Source organism: Amphibalanus amphitrite, unplaced genomic scaffold, assembly GCF_019059575.1.
Source record: "Amphibalanus amphitrite isolate SeventyFive unplaced genomic scaffold, NRLGWU_Aamphi_draft 000667F_arrow, whole genome shotgun sequence".
In the NCBI taxonomy this organism is placed as follows: domain Eukaryota; kingdom Metazoa; phylum Arthropoda; class Thecostraca; order Balanomorpha; family Balanidae; genus Amphibalanus; species Amphibalanus amphitrite.
In genome coordinates, this window is record NW_024882161.1 from 65,706 (window position 1) to 91,251 (window position 25,546).

The window sequence follows — 25,546 nt, forward strand, 5'->3', positions numbered from 1 at the left end:
TGCCTGGGATGGGCTTCATGGACACTGTACCTGTCCCTTTAAGGCATTTCATTAGATTGTTAACAGTTTTCATGGCAACACCAAGCTGTTTTGGGACGCTTCGGACACTGTGGCCAGCCTGCATCGGCACCGCAATTTGGGCTCTTTTTGTAATCTCCGCCGTAGCTCATAAACAACCACGACGGAATTAAAACCGATCAGAACAATTATACACGAGTCAGTTGGGAAGCCGCATGCAAAATCTTACTAAAATCCGTCCAAAACTTTTTGAGTTATGGGCTTAAAACAAACAGGTAAATCTTTCTGCCCCACCCTGTAGAAAGTATAATGGTAAACGGCAAACGTAAGACAATCGTGACATTTTGAGCAGAAGGAAGTACCTGATTCGTGAACGGAGATGAGAAGAGGCCTTATAATACAAAGGGAAAAGCACTTAAGAGCAGATGGATGAATAATATATTTTCCAAATAACCAAATCAACAACTCAAAACGACTAATGAGTATTTGGTAAAGCATTAACAGAAAAACGTAACAGTATCAACGCACGATAACCTATCTGAGTATTTTCTTGCAACAAAACAGACAACGTGCTGATATGGCATATGGCAAAATACATAGATCTCACGTCGGCAGGCTCCCAACAAGGAACAAAAACAAGTTGCTAAAAACTTGCGAGCCTTGAGCTTCCATACCTTTGGCAAATACGATTGAATTCCTGATATGCACGCTGACGTGCCTGTCATGATCGAGCTATACTGGCAGCAAAGAACACGTTCTAAGGGGCAAAACGTCAACGATAAAAGCCCTCACCCGTTCACTCAGAAAGCTTCGACCGTCACCAAAAAACCGTCACCAAAAGAACAACGATGTTTTAGCACATCGGACAGCCCAACGTCCAAAACAATACAGCTACAGAGCGCAGCCGCGAGGGGAAGACAACTCTTCACTGGCCCGCCAAGTGTAAAACGCTCGGTACAAAATGTTTGATCGGAAACGCCCACTGGCACGCACATTATACATGTGGGCAAGAAAGGCACGAGTATACGAGTATAGTGAAATATCATTTTGGTACAGCCCCCTAACGGGGTTCGACTGGCCTCATCTCCCGCTACTGCAGCAGTGGCGGGTGGCGACCCTCCCTCTGCGGCGGCGCGTTTCCGTTGGAAGCGACCCGGTGACGACGTCACATGAGCTCGACACACATGGCGATGCCCATGCCGCCGCCGATACAGAGCGCAGCCACGCCCTTCTTCAGCTGGCGCTCCCTCAGCGCGTACAGCAGCGTGACGAGCACCCGCGCGCCTGGGGAGGGAGAGCAGCGGTCACGAGGGTTCGTGGGAAGAGTGACACTGTAGGGACGGCCGCGTGGAGGACCAGAACCCCGCACGAGTTTTCAACTTCCCAAGATAAACACCGTCCGTGCTCAGAAGCTAGTCACCCCACCCATAAAGTAAACATGTCTGAATGATGAAAAACGGTAAGACGAGACATCCGACCCTATCCTGTCTGTCTAAGTGTTGTGTGATGAAGATAAAGGTCTGGCAGCGCTGCTGACGGCAGTGTTCACACCGACTGACCTGAGGCCCCGAGCGGGTGTCCCAGCGCGATGCTGCCGCCGTTGACGTTGACCTTGTCGATGGGCGCGCCGAGCGTGCGCTGCACGGCCAGCGCCTGCGCCGCAAACGCCTCGTTGATCTCAAACAGGTCCACGTCGTCCATACTCCAGCCGGCCCGCTCCAGCTGAAACGGAACGCCGAAATGCAGCTCAACTCTGCGGAGGGTATATACTTCGAGAGTGGTGCAACCGGAATATGACTACCGTCATTAATTAACATATCGTGACTCGTTAGTAACACGTGACGAACAATTAGCCATATAGCCTCGTTGGTGGTGTGCCCTAAAACACCAAATCAGCATCATCATCGACGAACAATTATAAACGATGGCCTGAGCATTTGGTTGAGATTGCGTGACATTTACTTCATGATTTCAAATGCCTTTACGTCCAGACGCCAATGTCCTTTACAGGATCAGATTGCTCAGCTTTGGAAGCTTGGCAGCTATTTGACGTGTTGCTTCTCTCGAATTACGAGTTTTGTACATGGCTATTACCAGAGCTGGGCAAGTGCGTTCCTTTAGTGCGTTCCTGCGTTCTTCCGTACGTACGCACCGCCCTTTTTAGGAACGCAAGAACGCAGGAACGCAAAGTTTTTCAAAGGAACGCAAGTAAGAGGAACGCACCACCCGAAATTTTGAAGCGTTCCTGCGTTCTTGCGGAACCACCCGAAAAATTATATTGCTGCCAATGACCTCTGTGTCAAATGTTTGAATCTCGAGTACGTGTGTTTGCCGGTAGAGGCGCCACTTGTCGGTCGAATCGAGGAAGGCTTGCTTAGATTTAGTGCTGATGTTTACTATTCGATTCGGTTTCAGGCATTAGATGTGTAAAGATTTTTAGAGGTGATGTTTACTATTCGATTCAGTTTCAGGCATTAAATGTGTAAAGTAAATATGATAACTTTTACTGAGATACATCTTTTAACTTAACTATTGTTTTTAAGCAGGTCGTATTTTTGTTGAAAACCCTACGGATGATATTGGTAAAACGTATTTCAGATATTCGATTCGGAAAAGAGATGTCGAGCTGCTTTTCGGCCCCACGTCGCCATTCTGGGTATTCTGTGATCGATTCGCCCCGTGTTTGGTTGGGCCCGCGCCGCGTGGTTCGGTGGTATTTTTGAGGGAGGAACGCAGGAACGCAGGAACGCTAACGCACCGAGCGAAAAAAAATTGAGGAACGCTATTCCAGGAACGCACTAACCGCGGCCGGAGGAACGCAGGAACGCTAACGCACTACCAAAAATCGAGGAACGCGCCCAGCTCTGGCTATTACCCTCTCCCTAATCTATTCCCGAAAGCCGGCTTATCTCTCCGTATTCCAAACACCCCGTTTGTGACTAACACGCCTGCCGTGCGCCGCTCACCGCCAGTCGGGTGGCCGGGATCGGGCCCGTGCCCATGATGCTGGGCTCCACGCCGTAGGAGGCGCTGGAGACGACACGTGCCAGCGGGGTGAGCCGGCGGGTGGCCGCCTCCTCTGCGCTCATCAGCAGGACGGCCGCCGCGCCGTCGTTCAGCCCCGAGGCGTTACCGGCCGTCACAGTGCCACTGCCGTCCTGCGGACATAGGTAATGAATACACATATTAATTGATAAGCAGAAAGCAAACACAATTCATTCAAACAGAAAATACAGAAGCAAAATGCAGGAAAACAGTGAATTGTGATTATTCTTATCAAGAAAAGAAACAAAAAGGGAAAAAAGTAGTGGAAGTCCACGTTGTCCAGCTGATCTTCCAATAAAAATTAAAAGCGAGACCCAGTGAGTCAAATAAGACCCGAGATCGGAAAGCGATGACGCAAAGTGCACGGCTACTTTCAACATTTCTAGCGACTGACCGTGATGAAGGCCGGTTTCAGCTTGGCCAGCGTTTCGGTGGTGGTCTCCGGGCGCGGGAACTCGTCTGCCGTCACCTCTGTGACACCCTTGCGCGACTGGACGGGAACAGGTACGATCTGGGCGGCGAATCGGCCGGCCTCCACCGCCGCCCTGGTCAGCGACTGAGACCGGCACGCGTACTCGTCCTGCTCCGACCGAGAGATGGAGAACTGCTTGGCAATGTTCTCCGCTGAGGACAACCGACACCAGGGGGAATCAGTGAGAGAATGTGGTGAACGCATAGTCCGTTCTGAATAGCTCGAAAAGTGATACTCGATAGAGCGAATCCCCAAACCAACATTTTCGGAAGTAGAGTAAAAATCATAAAACGCAGAAAAAACATAAACGAAGTCGAGCAAAAACAGTAAATAAAACATCATTATATTCATCACAGCAAGGGCGAAAAGGTGGCACTTCAGCGTGAAGCTTGTATTAATATTTAATATCGGCGTTCGCAAGCGCTCGTGAAATTTCTTGTGTTGAGAATTAGATTTAGCAAATTAGAAAGGCGTCATTAGCAGGGTAAACAGCAGTCGCTGCCGAGAGTAGCGTAAAACGGTCCATCGATTCAGCCCAGGTGTTGAGTATCGCACTCTCTCCAAATATGAAGACCTCGGGGAGGGGGCGGGGCGTTAGACGGTCGCCCATTAAATCCCGGCTGACGGCGCCTAATGACCTAATTGTCCAGCTGACTGTACACCTGCGGAGATTCGCTCTGACGTCGCCTAGGGTGAGCAGCGCCGGTGGCAGCGTTAACACTGATCATAGGGCAAACAGTCGTCATGGACTATGCAATATCGACGCGGTAGCTATGTCGTATTATAGGAGTGATAATTCGTCGACTAATATATCAAACTCTCTCAGACAGCACGGCGCCCTGCTTACGGGGCCCTCACGGGGGAGGAGAGGGGACTATCTGGGCACTCACTCCCAGGACACTCGGCACCCACCGGTCACTCCCATGACCAAGCACCCACCGGTGACCCCCATGTGTATCCCGGAGAAGGCGTCCTGCAGGCCGTCGGCCAGCAGGCTGTCCCTTAGCTGGGCGTCTCCCAGCTTCTGTCCGGTGCGCAGACCCATTAGGTGCGGCGCCTGCGACATGGACTCCTGGCCGCCGGCCACTACGAGCCGCGCCTCGCCGCAGCGGATCGCCTGCGCCGCGTTACACACCGCCCTGCGCGCGGAAACACGGTGAGCACAATCTGACGGTTCAGTCGTCGGAGCAGGTGGATGGACAGTTAATCTCCGCATGTCACCACACGACGTTACTATCTTCAAAAACAACTATTAGGCATAACTACTTCCATAATGTGGTCGCCCATGTAAAAAAAAGACTTAATTAGACACACCAAACGAGTCTTACGATGAGCGAGTCTTTGGTAAGGTTGTGTCCAGCCTTGGCTGAGTTCACGGCCCACTCAGTACGTGATACCGCCTGGACCTGAGGCACTGTCCTGACCTCCACTCACTTCAGCCCGGAGCCGCACACAATGTTGACACCACTGGCGGGCACGTGGACGGGCACACCGGCGCTGACGGCGGCCTGCCGGGCCGGGTTCTGTCCCTGGCCGGCCGGCAGCACCTGACAAAAAAAAAAAAAAACACACCCGAGTCAGACCAGCCGCGGGCGTCACTGCCGCCAGGCGAACTGAGCATACCGGCAGGCACGCCAGAACCACATGTCAGCAACAGAGCGGGCGGATCGCCACAGTTTGCGTCTATGGCCGGTGGTTATACGTAGAATATCTGTAATGCATACTTGCAAGGTCTGTTTGCAATGTGCATGCTACATCTTGTGCTCTATTCCTAGCTCGCAGTCCCTGACCTTTAACCAAAAGTAGATATGTCCCCAGTCAGTGTATGGCCCACCGTCGCGTTCACTATTGTCTGCCACCGGCGCCATCGCTCTCACCTGACCCATGATGACCTCGCTGACCTCAGACGGGTCGACCCCGGCCCGTGCCAGCACTTCTTTGATGACCAGGCTGCCCAGCTGGTGACTCTTAACCGTAGAAAGCGAGCCCAGAAACGAGCCTGAATCACATAACGGCAACACAAAGTGACAATGGGATCGTGATCAAGTGCAAGAATGCACACAGACTGAACAACCGGCCGGTGTTCCGACTGGACGGCCGCCTGGTTGGCCACACCGAACGTTACGGCTTACGGCTTACGATGCGCAGTCCCGTACAGTGGGTACGCACGGGGGGGGGGGGCTCCCTCGCCGTTCCACCCCTGAGATTATGAGCTTCACAAAATAACGAGCGTATACGCTTTTAAAGGGACCCTCCCACCTTAACATTAGTTTTGAGTTGAGATAGCCAAGTTTGCGGCCAGGCTCAGAAACCACCATTTATCCTGGTCTCAACCCCCGCAGCTTTATGGTGTTCAAGAAATTTCTTCCTTTTACTTGCAGGGTGGGACCAGCTTGGTCCCTATCTCTTAACCATTACGGGAATCTGATGACGTCATCAGGCTTTCGAACGTCCGTTAAATGTTTGACTAAAACGTTTTGTAGCACGCGGTGGTATATGCTGCTTTGCGCGCAACAAATGCCGCACTTTCAAATAAAGTCGCTAGGAACAGCGGAGATCCCAAAAAGTAAACAAAAGTAAAAGTCTAATATCTTGAAAACCGGTGAATATTTTTTGATGAAATTTGGTAGATATTCGTTTTTGCTCTTTCTGAACCGAGCGACATCACTTTCATGCCAATTCATTAACTTTTTTGAAGGTGGGAGGGTCCCTTTAAAGGAAATATACCACTTTCAAAATAGAGTTTTGAACAGAGGGCTGTTCACGGGCCCTGTGTGCGGTCGGACCGCACACAGCCTCCAAGCTCCGCCCACTGCGTCCCTACGTCAGCCTTCCGTCACCGCACACAACGACCGCTGTGGCCGGTCGGGACTGGCCACAGCGGACCGTCCACCGCACGCAGCCGTGACGTCAGAGCCGCCTAGGTACCCATCCCCTACCCCCACGCCTGCTGGACGCTCCGCACACACCGCACGCGGCAGTGTGCGGTGCCCGTGAACACCCCTCAGGAATATCAGTTTTGTGGCTTGAGCTGAGACTGGCACAAATCGGGAGCTTTAAGCCCCGAAAATCACCCTAGGCAATGATATTTCATTTCTCGTTTCGAAAAGAGCACCTTGTCTCTTGAATGACACAAAAGAATGCGTCACTTGTAGAAGAATGCCAAGAAAGCAGCAGCCAGCCGCAGAGGCTAAGCTCAGGGAATCAGCATGCAGTTGCTTTTGAACTATACAATATGATTAATCCATGAGTAATACACTTCAGCACCACCGCTATTTAGCCTCTACCAAAGATGGAATATAATTCTTCCAATATGAAAATAGTGAAGAATTACTTTGGAAAATTTGTACAATTTTTTCAGATCTTTTTACACAGAAAAAATAATAATACTGTCACAAAATAGTTATTTGAGGAAAGTGGTATATTTCCTTAAACACTGCAACTGGTACCCAATTTTAAGGTCACAGGTCAACTGGTGATCTCTGAGGTGAAATCTAAGGCTCCACAGTAGCTGGTCTGCTTTTGCAAAACAACATAGCCAAAATTGGTCAGAGAAGCAATTTTGACACATTCACACTGTTCATGCTCAGGAGTCAGGACTGTCAAATGATATACTCTTAGCTATGGAAAAATCAGCTCAGAATGTTGGTCTTGGGTCAGGGTCATGTCAAAGCCAAAGGTTATGAAGTTCCTTTGTCAAAGGATGTCACATAACATATCATTTGATATGGTGGGTCTACAGAGTCTATTCAGAGTTTATCAGTGGCTTCAATTTTATTAGGCTGGCTGATGTCTTTACTTCAGGGGATATGTTTCTGAATCTTTATAGGGTGAAAATTCCATAACTGATAGTCACCTTTTCTAAGATAAGAAGGGATGGAGTGGGTCACTTCACCTTTTCATCTTTTGGACCATTCAGCTTTTCACTTACCAATTGGTGTCCTTGCAGCTGACACAATCACAACTTCAGTTTTGTTTGAATCCATTTTTTCCTGAAACAACTAAACAAGTGATGAATGTCGACAAATTACCCAATGTTACTACATAGCAGTAGGATCTGTATGATTAGGCTGAGGTCTGAAATCAGGCAAGTAAAGGCCGAGCTACACTATGCGTGACCATCCAGGAAATTAAGCACGTGATCTGGGGATCCGTGATTGCAAGACTCTCTAGTCTCTTAACATTGGTTTCTGCTATTTTCCAGAATTTCCATGAATTATTGTATGCTGACACAATACCTAATGACAACTAATAAATGGTTTCGCAACAAATGCTCAAGTTTGCTATCTTCTATACTATTCTATTGATAAATAGTTTATTTAGTTAATAAGACATCAATAACACATGAAAATTAAAGAAACAATGATTAATTACATCACTTGGATTCATACAGTGCACCACCAAGTGTGCCAATAACTCTCATATCACACAATCTCACAGATTCTGCAAAATAGTTAGCTCTGAACTTTATATCAGTACGGAATATCCTGACCGTCCTATCTGGCAATTCCTGCACTGAGCGTCCGGCATTTCCTTGACAATCTGCGTCAGCGTGACCCCAGTGTAGCCGACCCTGTATATTTCCTATCAGCTGAACCTCATCTGCGTACTGATTTTCTGCAAAACAAGCAAACTCGCAGATCACGCACGTAATTTCCTGGACAATCACGCATAGTGTTAAGTTGAAGTGAAGGTCTGCCCTAAGACCATTTATCATTGTCATGTGGTGGTCAATTAAAAATAAAATGTGAAAAAATAAAGTAATCAGTAATGAGAAAAAATCCTCACCAGTTTTTTAGACGAACCAAGGGACTTCTAGGTTGAGGTTCTTGAGGCAAACCAACATTCGCTGGGGGGACGGGCGGTTGTTGCCTTGGGTTGTTGCAAGACTCACGGTATATAGGTTGTTGTTGTTGGAAATGTTGTGTTGCGTTGCGCTCGCGTTCTGTGATCTTGGTGTGATACCGTGTGATTCGCAGAGGTGATACGTGTGTGATTGCGTGTGATGTGTTCTATAGGGCCTTGATGTGTTCAGGGTTGGATGCAAGTATGATGAGGCCCGATGATATGGTAGCAATCGCTCTGTTCCAAATCTGACGCATTTGAAACGAATCTGGAGCACGAAACAACAAAAAGGTGATGTAACGGAAGTTAGCAGGGATTCAGCAGGGGTTTATTTTGCCCTCATAAATAAATGATGGGCTTTCGAAAAATGTTCCAAGCGATAAATTGATTTTTCACATTTGCAGGGCTATCGCATGGCCATATGGCATTTGGCATCGGCGATTGCCTCGGGTGGCGTTGTATTGTAATCCTTGAAAAGATCATGGTTCAGTTAACTAACCCTCGCCCGCACGGCGCACATGCCATTTTCCCATCCTAGAACGCACATGGGGGGGGGGGGTGGTTGCCACCCCCCCCCGCGCCATTTCGTTCCTGTTGGAGATAGAGCTTAGCGGTAAAGACCAAAAAGATTCTTTGGGAAGAGACGAATCCAATGATACCCAGTTTTACCTTCTCAGGTCAGTCATTGACCTTCCAGGTCAGGTCAAACAAAAAAATGTTGCTGTTTTGGGTCACCGTTGGATATCAAGTGTGCTGCTTATCAAATACCGATGACGATGCTGTTTTCTGGTGCCAAGCCAGCTAGAACCTCTTTGTCACACTACCCGACCAGAATTTTGCTGCTGAGGTCATTTCAGGTCAAGTTAGGTCAAGGTCAATTATATGTGTTTGTATGTCTGTGTGTGTCTGTGTGTATACTGATGTGTGCACCGATTGTTTTTGGGTCCATATTACATGAAATCATGATCTGAGAAGCTTTTACCAAAAATGCAGTCAAAAAAACTTCAAAAAAGTAAATTCAGCTTGCCTAAAACGCAATTATCTTAGATGACCTAGGTTGACCTTGACCCTGACCTTGACCCCTGTACATCGTCGAACAACATGTTCCATGATAGGTGGGAGGTAAGACTGGCAAAAAAGGCCGAAATCAGGGTGTCAAAAGCTCATAAGGCCCATGGCAAACGCAATATGTTGAGAATTGGCCATTTGGGTCATGACATGACCTGACAAACAAGGTCATATCTCCGAAACCAAAAATCACAGAAACTTGAAATTTTCAGTGGACATCAAGAAAGGATAGAGGAGCAGCTATACGAAAAATCAGCCTTCTAGCTCTAAAAATGTTGAGTGCAGAGCAGAAAGACTACCTGGGGGGGGGGGGTGGCAACCACCCCCCCCCCCATGTGCGGGCGAGGGTTAAAAGATCCAAATGGTCATTTCAGATAACAGCGCAAGGCACCTCGCAGTTGCGATCAAACGTAAGTTGAATCGGAACAGATATTGGAGGGATCCATCACATCGTAGGCTAAGTAGATACGCAAGTTGTATCGCAAATGGTGAAGATACGAACTAACTTTACGAATCTTCTCGGTCGATCGGAAGGCCGATCGTAGCGAAGCTTTACCTCTTTCTCAAGAGAAAAATATAAGAAATTTTCAAAATTTTCACAAAACCGAAATATATGTTAAACAAATATGGTTGATGAACACGTGTGCAAAATTTGAAGTCGATTTCTTCAAAAACGGCTGCGCTAGAGCGTTTTAAATTTACACGTTGAAAACGGTCACTTTCACGTCATTTTTGTAATATTTTTTTTCAATTTTGAAATTTAAAAAGTCTTTTGGGCAATTTTTCGCGTTAATTGCGAAAATCTGACCAAAACATGTATCGCACCATCAATGATCCGATACGCCATTAGAGGCCGCGCCGCGGACAGGTGGGCGCGGCGATACCTAGGCCGCGTGGGGGTTACACTGGTGTTCGGAAAGGGCTATGTCAACGCGAGGCAGGCCGCGGGGGAGGCGGTTGCGGCGCCGGTCCGTATTTGTCGGCGCCTAACAGTGCAGCGGTGCGTTTATGGCGGAGGGAGGGGAAGCGGTGTAGTGTCGGCAAGGCCACACACAGGAGAGGGCACACGGCCCCCCCCCCATTCGAGTTGGGGCCCCTAATCTTTAGACCGCCGAAGACCATGTAAAATGAACTGAAATAATGATTGAGAAGACCGGCAGGGCCCATCTCGTTCCCCAGCAGGCCCATACGAGTCCATAAATGCCCAGTAGCGCAGCCAGGGGTATTGTGAAATTTCAATGGCCCTCAAAAGACCTCAAAGGGCCCACAGATGGGGTCACCGGGTCCTCAGATGGTCTCGAAGGGCCCTCGGTTAGCGTCAAATGGCCCTCATCTGGTGTCAAAGGGCCCTCAGATGGCCAAATGAAGGGCCACAAGATGGCCTCAAAGGGCCCTCAAATGGGTTCAAATGGCTCTCAGCCAACGTTAAACCTACCTCAGAAGACCTTAAAGGGCGTCAAAAGGCCCTAAACCTGCGTCAGAGGGCCCTGAGCTCGCGTCAAACGACCCTCCGAAGGCCTTAAAGAGTCCTTAGCTTGTGTCAGAGGGCCCCCAGCTGGTGTCAGTGAGCCCTCCTCAGCTGGCGCCAAAAGTCCATCTGAAGGCCTCAAACGGTCGTCAGCTGGAGTACAACGGTCCTCAGATGCCGTCACGCGGCCCTCAAAAGCCTCAAGGAGCCCTTATAAGGTCTCAAAGGGCCCTCATTTGGCCTCAAAAGGCCCTCCGCTAGCGTTAACCGGACTTCAGAAGGCCTTAAAGGTCCCTTATCTGGTGTCAGAGGGCCCCCAGCTAGTATCAGAGGGCCCCCCGGCCCTCAGTTGGCGCAAAATGGCCATCAGAAGGCCTCAAACGGTCCGTAACTGGAGTCCAACCGCAACGGTCCTCAGGTGGCGTCAAGCGGCCCTCAAAAAGCCTCAAAGGCCGCTTAAAAGGCAGCAAAGGGCCCTCATATGCCCCCAAAGGGTCCTCTGCTGGCGTCAAACGGACCTCAGAAGGTCTCAAAGGGCGTCAAAGGGCCCTGAGCTCGTGTCAAATATAAAAGCGCCCTTAGTTGGTGTCAGGAGGCCCCCAGTTGGTGTCAGCGTGCCCTCAGCTGGTGTCAGAGAGCCCTCAGTTGGCATCTACTGGCCATCAGAAGGCCCCAACAGATGGCGTCCAACGGTCCTCAGCTGACGTTAAGAGGCTCTCAAAAGGCCTCAAAGACCCCTCGGCTGCTGAAGAGGCCCTTAGCCTCAAAGGAAACTCAAGAGACGTTAAACGGCCCTAAAAAGGCTTGAAAGGGCCCTCTGCTGCTGGCAAATTGCTCGCATATGACATCAATAACAGCTTTGTCAAAAACGGACCTGAAAGACCTTGCCGGTCCCTGGTTATAAGGGACTCCTGTCTCTTGCAGTAACCTGAGTGGCCCACGTTTACTGAGGGGCCCCTGGTTATTGAAGGAGTCCCTGGTTATTGGAAGGACCCCTAGTTATCAGAGGGTTCCCTGGTCACCTGGTGGGTCCCTGATCAATCGAAACCTCCCGATCATCTGAGCGCCCCCTGATTGCCTTGGTCTTGGCGTTGGCGTACAGTTTAAAGTCGTCGGCACACTGCGGCCTCCTCTTTCTCAACAAGTCCCTCTATTTATTCTGCAGCGAGGGCGATTTCGTCAAAATACTCCTCCATCGCGAAGCCTCGTGCGCAGACGCAGTCTTCGGGGCGCTCGCTGCGCCAACTCTTGACGACAACTGACGGGCTCCAAATGGAACAGATGGACTCCGAAACGAACGTGGGAATGCCGACACATGATCCCTCCAAATTTACAGAGGAGGAGATGTCCCTGACAGCCCCTTTGCAATAGGGGTCACTTTTACACTATAGACGTATGGGGAATTCGACCTTATCGACATGGTACTACGAGGTCAGCTGATCTGCTTGGCATTTAAATCGTAGTAAAACTGGCATTTAAACGCTGCGAAACAACTTACGTACAACGTAGCTCCGATTTGCCCCTCTTTCTTTTTCATCCCTCCGATTTTCTTCCGATCAAGAGAAGTTTCGTACCGAGAGAAGTTTCGCAGCCACGTCCGATATAACTTACGATAGCACGGATCCCCCCAGCCTAAGTTATGTTATAACTTATGAAATATGATAGAAAACGTAAGGTCCGGTAAGTAAGGTCGTGCTCATAGTGCTCACTGCTCAGTGCTGTGATCTCGTGGATCTCGTGATCTTTTACTGTGAAGGAAAAACTTCCCGACTGACTGACGTCATCACTAAGGAATACCAGATTCTGCAAATATTTGAACTAGAATCTTTATGTAACAATTGCGCCATGAACGGCTATTTCGATAACTACCACATTGCTACCAAATCCTTGACGTCACAGGGGAACAATATTTTCCCCCTAGTAAACCAAGCCCACCAAGCCGGCCTTAGTAATAACTAATAGCACGGAATATATAGTCTACGACTCTGTCGTAGACTATATATTCCGTGGTAATAGAGTTCTACCAGCCTCTAAACCAGGGCTGCGGAGTAGGGTGGGTCGATAATCTAGAATCGATGGGAGACAGCAATATTTTATGGCGCTGATTCATTATATGATGAGCGATAACAAAATATTTGCCCTAAACCCAATAATTGGTACGCTAGATAAGATTTTCTGTAATCATGAATGCCACCCAAGGCGATAGTGGCGCCACCTATCCAGACAGGCCAGATCAGGGTTAGATTTTAAAAACCAATACAGGAGGGAAGTCAAATCACGTAACAAATGCAGACATCAAACGTGCAAGCATTTCAGCTTGCCCATCGAGCGGCGGCGCTATTGCAGCCGCCCCCTCCGTCTCGCTCTTCCCAGCCGTCGAACCAGATATTCGACACCGCGCCTGGGTTCGACCAGCCAGCGCCCGATGGACGGGCCCCGCCACTGGTGCTCCCCCCGCCTATGTTTAACCAACAGTGGCGGGACTTTCTGGTAGCCCAACAACTCATCAACGACAACTACCAGACCAGGAACCGGCAGGAGAGTCGGGTACTTCTGCCAGCTACAGTTCAGGTTCCCGCCGACATCCAAGACTTTCAGTTTCTCCCAGACAGGCTGAAGATATTTGTCACCGTCGGCCGCGGCGGCTGGGCGGCCGCCCTTACGGCTCTCCCGGATCTAGAGCTGCAGCAGCTGGGAGTCCAGCTGCTGCCGCCCGCCCCTGTGCTGCACCTGCCGCCTGCTCCGGCCCCTTCGGTACAGTATGCGGGGAGTGTGGTCCCCGGCCCTCCTGTCAGTCGCTGCCGCCGTCGTACGAGGCAGGCAGCGGCCGCCGCGGGCGGTACGCATTAACAGCATCATGGCGGCCTGGCACGCGACGGTGCGGGGTGTAGCTACGGTCCCTCTGATCCTCCCCCGCCCCGACGGAGCTCGCGTGCCGGGCCCCGCAGGGGCCCTTCCGGCTTGGCAGCCGGAAGCAGGGCCCCTCCTCCAGAGGCTCGTCCCTCGTCAACAACAGCCAGCGGATTCTCCGCTTCAGCTCCAAGAGCGACCGCACCTGGCTGACGTCCCAGCAGATGAGGCACCACCTGCACCTAAGAACGAGCCTCTGAGCCCCAGCAGTGATTCGCTCTCGCTAGCAGGTTCTCTCATTAGTGCCGAGTCGCAGCAGACCATCGATGAGATTGAGTCGCTGCCTGACCTGCACCAGCTGCTGACTCCCTCGCCACGGCCGCTGCCTCTGTCGCCCTCATGCCTGCCCGAACTGCCCGACCTGGACAGTATTCTGGGCAGGAGTTCGAGTGCCAACCGGCCGGAGGCCTCTACAGAACCGTACGAAACCGACTCTGACGACGAATACCAGGGTCCGCCGACAGTGGATGTCACACAGCTGCAGCCCTCACCTCCTCGGCCGCCCCGCTTCATAGATCACCTTCATCGGCTCACGGACGCAGATATTAGGGAAATGGCTACGACGCGCAGGCCATGCAAGCTCTGTCTCTCCAGGATCAACAGGCAGAACATCAGTAGCTACCTCCTCCGGCGGTCGCCTCTGGCCCCCTCAGACCAGGAGGGGGACCATGAGCTTAGAACAGGACGACCGTGACGGAGAAGATGCCGAATAATAGGAAGAGAGTCCCTCTCTAACCTTCGCCCTGGCAAGGTTAGAGATGTCAAATAGTTGATAGTTGATACAACCCCCCCCCCCCCCTAAGGTTTTTTAGAGATAGCGTAAAAACGGCCGCCAAATTTGGCACAGCCTATGGGACAATCTTTTTACATATGACCTGAAAATTTCAGGTCCGTATGACTTTGGGTCAGGTCACCAGGTCGAAAAACCGGTACAAGGTCATGGTCAAATTTCAAGTTTCTTTATGCACCTGTCCAACTCACAGTTTTGGACTGATTTCCTTCAAACCTTCAGGATGTGGTAAGTTCACCGAGTTGTATATAACATACAGTTCGTTTTTTATGTCACTGACCTGAGGTCAGTTAAAGGTCATTACGCCGTAATGTTAACCCTATGGGAAAATATTCAAATTGGAAAATACTGGAGATATCCGTTTCGTTCTATCACTTTTGTGCTTTGAAACCACAGTACTTAACATTATGTCACTTTGTGCTTCTTTGTTTGGTGTGCTTATCCAAGGGTGGTCAACTGAGGTCAAATGACTTTTGTGCCAATAACTTGTCACATTATAAGCATAAAGCTTTCAAAATGGTATCATTATGTTCCTCTTGAACAGCCGAGTCGAATGATATGCAACATTAAGCATTTCGACCGTTCTTAGAAATTAATTTGTACTTAAGATGTGCTTAACTGTTTAAGTACACTTAAGCAAGCAAAAAAGTACATCATTCGACGCGCCTTGGCGTGCTGAGTTCACTGGTGCTTTTGTTTTTGCTCTATCTTAATTAGATCAAAAGTTATAAGCGAAAAACTGTTGGCCTGTTTCAGCGAAATTTTTACATCAGAAAAATCACTCTAGCGTACCAAATAAGACGTATTCAGGACTTATATGGGGAGCAATCGATGCTAGTGGACCACGGGACACAAAAAAGTGCTGTCTCCCCAAAATCCGAGAGATTGACCCCCATCTTGACCCACCCTACTGCGGAGTCGGAGTCGGAGTTGGAGTCGGTCGGAGTCGACAGTTCTGCCCGGAGTCAGAGTCGGAGTCGTCAATATCTTACCGACTCCGACTCCGGAGTCGGAGTTAACGCTGCATGGCTCAACGTCATGCACTGCAAATGTTTGATTGACGAGACTGCGCTCGAAATTAGATTTTGTCGAAAAAAGCCATTTTACTGTTTTGGACGATCGTTTCCAGCGAAAGAAGCAAGGACGGTGAATGCCCCAGAATCTGCTTTTTAACTGCATGTTAGGTATTTTTAACGTCATATTCCAACGCAATGTCTTGGAACGCACAAGGGATCGTTTCAGGCAAGATATAAAACATTCCATTGTGTGCGAGTTTCAGTTTGATCGGAGGTGTCCCGAATCTGGGCTGAATCCGGGCTGCGACGTATGGAGTGTCGATTATTTGTACATTTTGCCCTGCCGAGGTCAAACGGGGTCACGTATCGAGAAGCAGTTTTGAAGGAAAGTTACTACGGCCTATGGGCTACCCGATGATGTGCTTTGATTTGGAATTCGGTCAATCCCTCTACTCGAAAACTGCTGTGCAAGTGTACCTATTTTCGACATAGCCCACAAATGACCTTTGGTCATTGCATGACCTTGAGAGGTCAAATGGGTATTGGGAAAGTAAGATTAGATGCTTGTGACTCGATTGGTGCCATTTTTAGCGCTCTAGCTCTACTGGGTGGGCCACAATCTGCTGTGCAAATTTGGGCCGCGTGACCTTTGCTGACCTCTGTAGGTCAAACGGCTGGGAATGCCACCGAATGACTCGGACTGTGGATTGGGCATGTCAGGACCTTCATTGTTTGCGAGTTTCAGCTTGATCGGAGGTGTCCCGAATCTGGGCTGAATCCGGGCTGTGACGTATGGACTATGGAGTGTCGTTTATTTGTACCTTTTGCCCTGCCGAGGTCAAACGGGGTCACATATCGAGAAGCGGCTTTTAAGGAAAGTTACTACGGCCTATGGGCTACCCGATGATATGCTTTGATTTGGAATTCGGTCAAGGTAGCTGCAATAGGCGAAGGCATTGCTGACCTGTGAGGTCACGGAGGTCATCTGTGGTCATCATATTAAAAAATATTTGCAAAATGTCTAGTTACTGCAGTTTGAATGGAGCTTTTTTTCTCGATCAGCCCCGTGATTTTTTTCTTTTAGCTACGATGAATGCAAGTGTGGCAGTTGAAAAGTAGTGTCCTGCCGAATAGAGCATCAGACGGTGTAGAATGCCCTTGTTATATGAGGTAGCTGCGCGATGCCCCCTGCTCACTGTTCAGTTTACCGGTTGTTGAACAACCGGCCAGGTCAGCCGATTAGCTGCCAAAGAAGCGCCCACATTACTGGGGTCTCGACTAGGGTTGTATACGACTCAATCAATAGCAATCAATTCAATCACGACAAATTTGGGAAACCAATCAAATCAATCAAGTCAGAGCAGTTTTCGGGAATTGATTCAATCGACTCAAACGCGACAATGAAAGGAATCAATCAACTCAATCAAACGACTCAAACCAAGATATACATTAGGTTTTTTGCCCCACCAACTTGGAAAAGTGTCCATAGCAGTCTGGTGTACCTACCTACCTACCTACCTACAGAAGAAACAAAAATATTGTCATTTAAAATTATAAATTGCCATGCCATTCAAAGTTTCTATGTAATAAGGAAGGATACCTAGTGATGGACAGGTGGATCATGATATTGAGGTTCAATGGGTAGAATTGGAGCAGAAGTTTCATTTAATGGGTGGGTGCAAAATAACCCAGTAGTTGACTTCAACAAACGCCCCTTAACCCAAATCACCACCTTTCACCTAAAAGCTGTCAATTTAATTTTGGCCATATTCCAGCTAAGTCATCAGGCCATCTACCCCATGTAAAGCCCCCGTCTATCTCTTATGTGAGTTATGCTGAGCTCTTCTGAATTGAACCCTGAACATATTGAACCTAGCTAGGTTACATGCCACACTGACACCATATTGATATGAAAGTGTTGAAAATGTGCTACAAATTTGACAACTTTTTTACCTGGTTTTACCTGGTTGGGTTCCAACAATGTCCAGTAGGATAGAGATAGGAGAGTCAAGAAGAGGAATTTAGGAACCCCGTACACAAGGGACGTGCCAGCCTTGCAAAGCTATACAAAAGACACCTATCATGGAAAGCGGGCGGCTGGAAAGTTGCGTCCCGTCTGTGAGATTACATCTGAATGTTAAGGCATGAATACATAAGTGTTAAACAGTTGTACATTCGTTGTGTGGAATAGTTAACAAGAAGGTAGCATAAGATAGACGACATCAAACATATGCATACAGCAAATCATGTATATCTCTGTGTAGGCCCTGCTTGAATGACGAAATAGTAGGAGCGCACACCGTGGCGTCAGACAGAGAGTTCCAAACATGTATACACCTAATTGCAAACGACCTTTTACGCACATCTGTGTTGACGGCAGGGAGAAATGCTTTGTACCTGTGTCCACGGGTTCTGGTTAGGGTGGGCTGGGCAAATAGTTCAGCCGGCAAGATACATGAGTGGCCGTGAAAAATCTTCCAGCACTGTATGAGGTCAGCCCGTAGCAGTCGGCCTTGGATAGAGTAAAGGTTTAGGAGCTGTAGACGCTCTCCATAGGGGAGAAGGGCCATACCGTCAATCTGCTTTGTCCAGCGACGCTGGATTCGCTCAAGTAACCGCAAATCCTGGACAAATCCGGTGTGCCACACGCAAGAGCAGTATTCAATTAGCGGCCGGATGTGCGTAGTTAGTAAAAACGACATAAACTTCTGGGATCGGCACACAGTTTTCTTCGTCGCGCAATTCTTCGTCCGCATTTCTTCGTCCGCAAATCTTCGTCGGCGCATTTATTCGTGTCGCATTACTTCGTCTCGCATTTCTTCGTAGGTGCAAAAATTCGTAGCGCATTTCTTCGTATCCGCATTTCTTCGTCGGCGCATTTCTTCGTCAAGCATTTTTTCGTCCACGCATTTCTTCGTCTACGCAAATCTTCGTCCGCATTTCTTCGTCCACGCAAATCTTCGTCTGCGCAAATCTTCGTCCGCAAATCTTCGTCCCCGCAAATCTTCGTCCGCAAATCTTCGTCCGCATTTTTTCGTCCACGCATTTCTTCGTCTACGCAAATCTTCGCCCGCATTTCTTCGTCCACGCAAATCTTCGTCCCCGCAAATCTTCGTCCGCAAATCTTCGTCCGCAAATCTTCGTCCGCAAATCTTCGTCCGCAAATTTTCGTCCGCATTTTTCGTCCACGCATTTCTTCGTCCAACCAAATCTTCGTCCGCAAATCTTCGTCCGCAAACCTTTGTCTGCGCTATCTTCGTCTCCGCAAATATTCGTCCACAAATGTGGTTCAATAAAACCATGAAGAAATATCAGACAGTCAAGTGAATGACGAATTTAATGCAAGGAATGGATGATCGAAACTTTTGAAGACAGGTAGATGAGGTCAGTCAGGTGAAGCTATTGTATTTGGGAGCCGACAATCGTAATATTCCTCATTTGTGTCCCGGACATTCTTTTTTTGCGGTCGTTGAATGACAATATAATCTCTTGTACCCTCGCCGGCATAGGCGGCGGAACGGGGAGGGCACCGGGGCACCGTTCCCTTCTTTAATTTTGGCCTTTTAACAGTAGCCCTATGGGCGTTGCATGGAAAGCATATTGGACCAAAAGTCGGCAGTGCCGTGCCCCCCCCCCCCTTAATTGAAGATGTTCCGCCGCTACTGCCCGCCGGACCTATTTGTTTTCTACGGTACACGCCGACCGAGGGGGCGGGTACGACCCCCCCCCCCATCGCCGTTTCGCCACTGGTGGAGCTAGCGCGTCGCGGAAAAAAAACGAGCGTGTGCGCCGTTACGAGCCGCAGAGATTTATACCCGATTTTAAGGCGTTCTAGGTCAGGGGTCGGCATACGGCCCGCGGGCCGGATCCGGCCAGGTGGGTGACGGTTGGATCCGGCCCGCGACCAGCTGACGTCCGGCCCGCGGCTGGTATCAGCGACTTACATCGTGTTCCGGCCCGCGGTTCCTTCATAAATCGACTCCGATATAAAAGTGACTCAAATGTGCTTTGGCACAACAGTTCTTCCTTCGCACACTTCATGAGTTTATAAACACCATTTGCGGGTGTTTTTGTCTAATTCTACTTCTAGACAAAACTTGCAACGGTAAGATTTGGTCAGCAGCTCTTGCGCGTAGCATCAACGACTGCTGCAGCTGCGTGCACTTGGCGGCTTCACGTGGTCTACTCGCTTAACCTTCCAGGCGGTGTGTGTGTGGCGGGGGGGGGGCCGGGCCGGAACACGATGTAAGTCGCTGATACCAGCCGCGGGCCGGACGTCAGATGGTCGCGGGCCGGATCCAACCGTCACCCAACTGGCCGGATCCGGCCCGCGGGCCGTATGCCGACCCCTGACCTAGAAGGCCTTAAAATCGGGTATCAATCTCTGCGGCTCGTAGCGGCGCACACGCTCGTTTTTTTCCGCGACGCGCTAGCTCCACCAGTGGCGAAACGGCGATGGGGGGGGGGGGTCGTACCCGCCCCCTCGGCCGGCGTGCACCGTACCGTAGAAAACAAATAGGTCCGGCGGGCAGTAGCGGCGGAACATCTTCAATTAAGGGGGCACGGCACTGCCGACTTTTGGTCCAATATGCTTTCCATGCAACACCCATAGGGCTACTGTTAAAAGGCCAAAATTAAAGAGGGGAACGGTGCCCCGGTGCACTCCCCGTTCCACCGCCTATGCCGGCGAGGGTACAAGAGATTATATTGTCATTCAACGACCGGGAAAAAAAGAATGCTCGGGACACAAATGATATGGAATGTTACAATTGTCGGCTCCAAATACAATAGCTTCACCTGACTGACCTCATCTACCTGACTTCAAAAGTTTCGATCATCCATTCCATGCATCAAATTCGTCATTCACTTGACTGTCTGATATTTCTTCATGGTTTTATTGAACCACATTTGTGGACGAGTGTTTGCGGAGACGAAGATAGCGCAGACAAAAATTTGCGGACGAAGGTTTGCGGACGAAGATTTGATTGGACGAAGAAATGCGTGGACGAAAAATGCGGACGAAAATTTGCGGACGAAGATTTGCGGACGAAGATTTGCGGACGAAGATTTGCGGGGACGAAGATTTGCGTGGACGAAGAAATGCGGACGAAGATTTGCGTAGACGAAGAAATGCGTGGACGAAAAAATGCGGACGAAGATTTGCGGACGAAGATTTGCGGGGACGAAGATTTGCGGACGAAGATTTGCGCAGACGAAGATTTGCGTGGACGAAGAAATGCGGACGAAGATTTGCGTAGACGAAGAAATGCGTGGACGAAAAAATGCTTGACGAAGAAATGCGCCGACGAAGAAATGCGGATACGAAGAAATGCGCTACGAATTTTTGCACCTACGAAGAAATGCGAGACGAAGTAATGCGACACGAATAAATGCGCCGACGAAGATTTGCGGACGAAGAAATGCGGACGAAATATTGCGCGACGAAGAAATGCCATACGAAGATTTGTCCGGTTACGCCTTTAATATATCAGTTGGGCAAACTAGACCTTTGGAATCAAAATATGGAGGCATCAAAAGATTGATTCCTTTTGGGCATAAATGCAGACCATTTCTAACTTACCAATCACATAAAAATAAGAGAGTGTTTCAAGAAGGAGCATGCCTGATCTTGAGCAGAAATGCTTGAACTATCTCCTAAGCAAAATAATATTGCTCCTATCATAACAATTTGAATTCTATAGGTAGTGAAAGGCAATCAAGGAATTGATTCACTTTAAACAGATAATCATAATATTGATTCCCCATCAGCTGGCTAATCATTATTTTGATTCACAGGTAATGTTAACAGATAGGCAACAATGACTTGCAAGAATACAGCATTTATCTTGCTATTATTCTCATTTAGTGGTATCCTCAGCACCACAACTGATACCTATAGCATTGTTGTACTTTACCTTCACTACATTTGATAACAATTCACAATTTTTAAATGTCAAGAATACAAAAACTGAAGCAACAGGTAAAAACCATATAAATAATATAAAAGCACTACAACAATGGTAATTAGGGGTTTATAAATTTCATTTTGCCATTTTACACAAATACTGATTGGTTAGTATGTGATTCATGATACATAAATAACATACAGTGTGATTTCCTCAAAACAGCTTTTACGTGATGGACAGTGGCTCTGTCTTTTTCCCATTCACAAGGCCAAAGGGACAATTTCTTAGCTTTGAGGTAACACTTTTTGCAAACCTACCACATTTTTCTACCTTTTAAAAGAAAAATCTCACCGTCATGGGCCTTTTTTCAACCGTAACGATTCATTTGAAGTCAAAAGTGTACCCAAATGAATCAAAAAATTGATTCCATGCCCATATTTGGTCATGGCTCCTCCCACCAGAATCAAATTATTGATGCCTCCATATTTTGATTCCAAAAGTCTAGTTTGCCCAACTGATATGACAAATATGAAGTCAAATGTAAGGCTAATTAGAATCTCAAAATGCAAAGAAAAAACATTTTGTTCATGCCCTGTTGTCTTGCGGCCTTGAGAATTTACCAGGACAAGGTTTAGGGCATAATCCAATAATGTAGTGTGGTTTACTTTTTAAAGGTATAAACACATGACGTCAATTATCTTAACCTTAGCTTTAGCTTGTCATAACTAATTAAACTCAAAATAAACAAACCAATTTTTATTAAATTTAGCAGAAGAATACAACACCAAGCCTAAAAATGGACGTTTGCGATAATTATAAATAACAAAGTTAAATAAAACGTCACTTTCCAGTTGATTTGCGTTATGGTAGCGTTTTTTTGGGTGTGTATCAAATGTACCCAAGTACAGTCGGACCCAAGATCCAACGGGACCCAAGATTCATAAGTACCCAGGTGCCTCAGGCTATACGGAAGTACCATAGCGACGTTGGGTCCCAAGGCTCAAGGTTGCCAGAATATGATTGGCTGAGCAGGCAGACCAATCGAACGAGCTGTTAGAAACTACTGTACCTCAGTACACTCTCTGACAGAGGGCAAGTGCGGTGAAGATTTCGCATACCAAAGTGACCCTTCCGGAGAACCGGCGGCCGGCGCCCAGTCAGGTAACAATGGGAAGGGTCGGAGGGACGGCCCGCCGCGCCGCACGGTGACAGCTGATTCCCGGGACGCTCAAGTGTCGCCTGTCAGACGCGTCGCCTGCCTCCCCCCTCCCGCCCCGCCGAGCCGCACAAAGCAGCCGGACCCTGTCGCGGAACGAACCACCCGACCATGCTGTCATCATCGGCGGCAAACTGAACTGCATGGCTTTCTGAGTCGTGGCGCTGAGCAAGCCTGAATAACCGGTCATGCTTGCGTATTTCATACTTCAGCCCTGCTGTGAGCCATGTTTTATGATTGCGGATCTTAGCAATTTCTTAGGTAGAGGTGAACCGTGCAAAACGCCCCCTTAAGAAAGTGTGTCACGGCTAGGCTAGTTATTGGACCATATGCTTATAGGCGTCATCTTTAGACTATTGAACACAATCATATGTAAAGCACTGGAATGCTACATTCCAGCATGAATGGGCTTTTGCAAGACCTTTGAAAACGGGGCGTTTTACATTACGGATATGCTAAAACGCCCCAACTTTGGTTGTCACCTGGTTATGAGTATGAGTTCCGTTTGTATAGATAATGCATTTAATATTCCAGTTTCGGCGGTACTACTCTATTATTTAGGTAAGCAGAAACGTATTAACGTCAGTAACGTGCTTTCGGAGAATATGATTGGATGGAGAACCGTTAAAAAAACAATGCTTCAGCATTTGCAAGCAAAGCTAGCTAGCTCAATAAATTCACCCATTGCAAAAAATCACTGTTTTCAATGTCTTCGTTATCTACCGGGCTTCTCAAAAAAGTTAGACGGATTTCTTTTGCGAATAGAGGACCCCGGCCCTAACAACATTTAAGCAAAATCAATGCACGTGGAAAAACGGAGAATTTTTCGTAGATTTATATGACACCATGGTTTGAGCTTAAAAAATGAAGCCGTGGTCTTAGGAAGTAAAAGCAAAACTCGTGAAATTATGCTTTCCCAGACTAAGTCGGTCGGCTCGACACCGCGGAAGATCCGCAAGCACTTTAGGGCAAAGAAAGCAGCATCTTGAAACTAAATTTACCACATAATTGACAAGTTTCTGGCTCGAGGAAGTGTCAACAATAGGTTCACGCAATTCAAGGAACACAGCGGCGGCCATAAACCCAATCAAAGGCTCACGGCGAATGCCATGCTCGTGTGAGAGATGCGCTACTCAGACTGTCAATGGTCAGCGATATCGGGTGGCTCTGGCGACGTTTTGGAGGGTTCTGCAATATCAGGATGAGCAGAGATCCGGAAACGCTTAAGATCCAATGGTTCCAGCAAGACGGCGCCACGCCAATACCGCTAAAGAAAACCGGGAGGGGCTGTGGGAGCGCTTCGGGCAGCGCGTGATCTCGAGGTTCGAGACACGCCCGTGGTCGGCGAACTCTCCGAACTAGTCCGAACGTAACCCCACCGGACTTTTTCCTTTAGGACCACCTCAAGTTCTATCTAGGTGTACCGAAACCACCCAAAAAGTTGCGAAGATCATAAGGATGCATTGAAGTCAGCGGTGTGCCGTCTGCAGCTTTCCGTGGGTCGTGCTGCAGCAGAGGTCGCGCTGCGCCGGGCTAAACTGTGCATCGAGCAAAAAGGGAATCATCTCAAACATGACCTCGGCGCGGCTCAGAAAGGCGACTGTCGAGGATCGAAATCCCCTCAAACGAAACGTCTTTGATTAGGCTTTTAGGTGATACCCAATTATGTTTTGTTACATTGATACACCCTTCAATACGTTAGTTATAAAATCGTCCAACTTTTTTTAGAAGCCCGGTATTTACCCTAATCAGCAACAATGCATCACAATATAGCCGTTTCTGGATTGTGGCATTTAAGCAAATAAAATGATCAAGGCTGAAACAGACTTTCCGCAGTCAGGAAATCGCATGCGAGAGCCTATTCAAATACATTACAATCCTTCCCGCATCAAACGCATGCGGGAGGTGCGTACGATTGATGCAAGCGTGATTTAATCTATTTGAATAGGCTCTCGCATGCGATTTCCTGACTGCGGAAAAAGTCTGTTTCAGCCTTATTAGAAACCATGCTGGTGCGTTTTGTGAATTTTACAATGCTTGTTTGTAGCGGTATATCTTATATCTGTCATTTATCCCGCACCGTATAGTCAGTGTTTACAATTGCTTCACGTGCTAAGAGAGAAAATTATCAGATGTTGAGTAATTGATTTGTTTAACCATAGACCACTATATAGATATATAGTGGTCTATGGTTTAACAGGTTCTAGATGTTTAACAGTTGTTAAACGTCTACTGTGACGATTAACAAACTGTTAAACCGTCTAGAAGACATTACATGAATTATGTTGGCGGCACGGAATAAAATTATTAAACCGCTCGTAGGTAGAAAAATATTTTATTATAGGCACTGTGGGGGATAATCCAGGGGATGAAGCCGTCCAGCTTCGAGGGCCCCGACGGACTCAGCGTGAAGACGATTCAGACCTTCTTCGACGGCTTCGGACACATTGTGCTGGACCTGGTTAACGCGAGCCTCGAGACGGGCACGGTTCCTGCATCGTGGAAACACGCTACCATAACACCGATCCCCAAGGGGAAGCTAATCTCATCCGACCCATCTAGCACGCGGCCTATCTCCATGCTGCCGGCGATCACCAAAATCACCGAAAGGGCCGTCCAGCTCCAGCTCGCCGAGTACATGGAGAGGCACCATCTGCTCAGCGAGACGCAGCACGGCTATTGGAAGAGTCACTCCTGCGAGACGGCACTTCACGTAGTGACCGACGACATACTGCGAGCGATGGACAGCGGTGAAATCGCCCTCTGGGCGATGGTCGACCTCTCAAAGTGCT

The 25,546-nt window shown here is 48.5% G+C and overlaps 1 protein-coding gene across 12 annotated transcripts; it reads right to left on the reverse strand.

Moving 5' to 3' along the window:
• Positions 1-437: 437 nt before the first annotated feature.
• LOC122364291 (acetyl-CoA acetyltransferase, cytosolic-like) lies at positions 438-22,158 on the reverse strand. 12 transcript variants are annotated; one of them, XM_043334526.1, is made up of 9 exons: positions 22,130-22,158; positions 7,467-7,536; positions 5,413-5,534; positions 4,970-5,082; positions 4,475-4,674; positions 3,458-3,687; positions 2,985-3,176; positions 1,578-1,740; positions 438-1,302 (listed from the first exon to the last, which is right to left on the reverse strand). In XM_043334526.1, the coding sequence occupies exons 2-9, from the start codon at positions 7,519-7,521 to the stop codon at positions 1,184-1,186; spliced, it is 1,194 nt and encodes a 397-aa protein (XP_043190461.1). In that variant the 5' UTR covers positions 7,522-7,536; positions 22,130-22,158; the 3' UTR covers positions 438-1,183. The 12 variants fall into 12 exon arrangements, with proteins under 12 accessions (XP_043190461.1, XP_043190464.1, XP_043190458.1 ...); XM_043334529.1 differs by lacking the exon at positions 22,130-22,158 and adding an exon at positions 18,205-18,400 and having other exon boundaries at positions 7,467-7,527; XM_043334523.1 differs by lacking the exon at positions 22,130-22,158 and adding an exon at positions 18,205-18,341.
• Between the last annotated feature and the right edge of the window lie 3,388 nt (positions 22,159-25,546).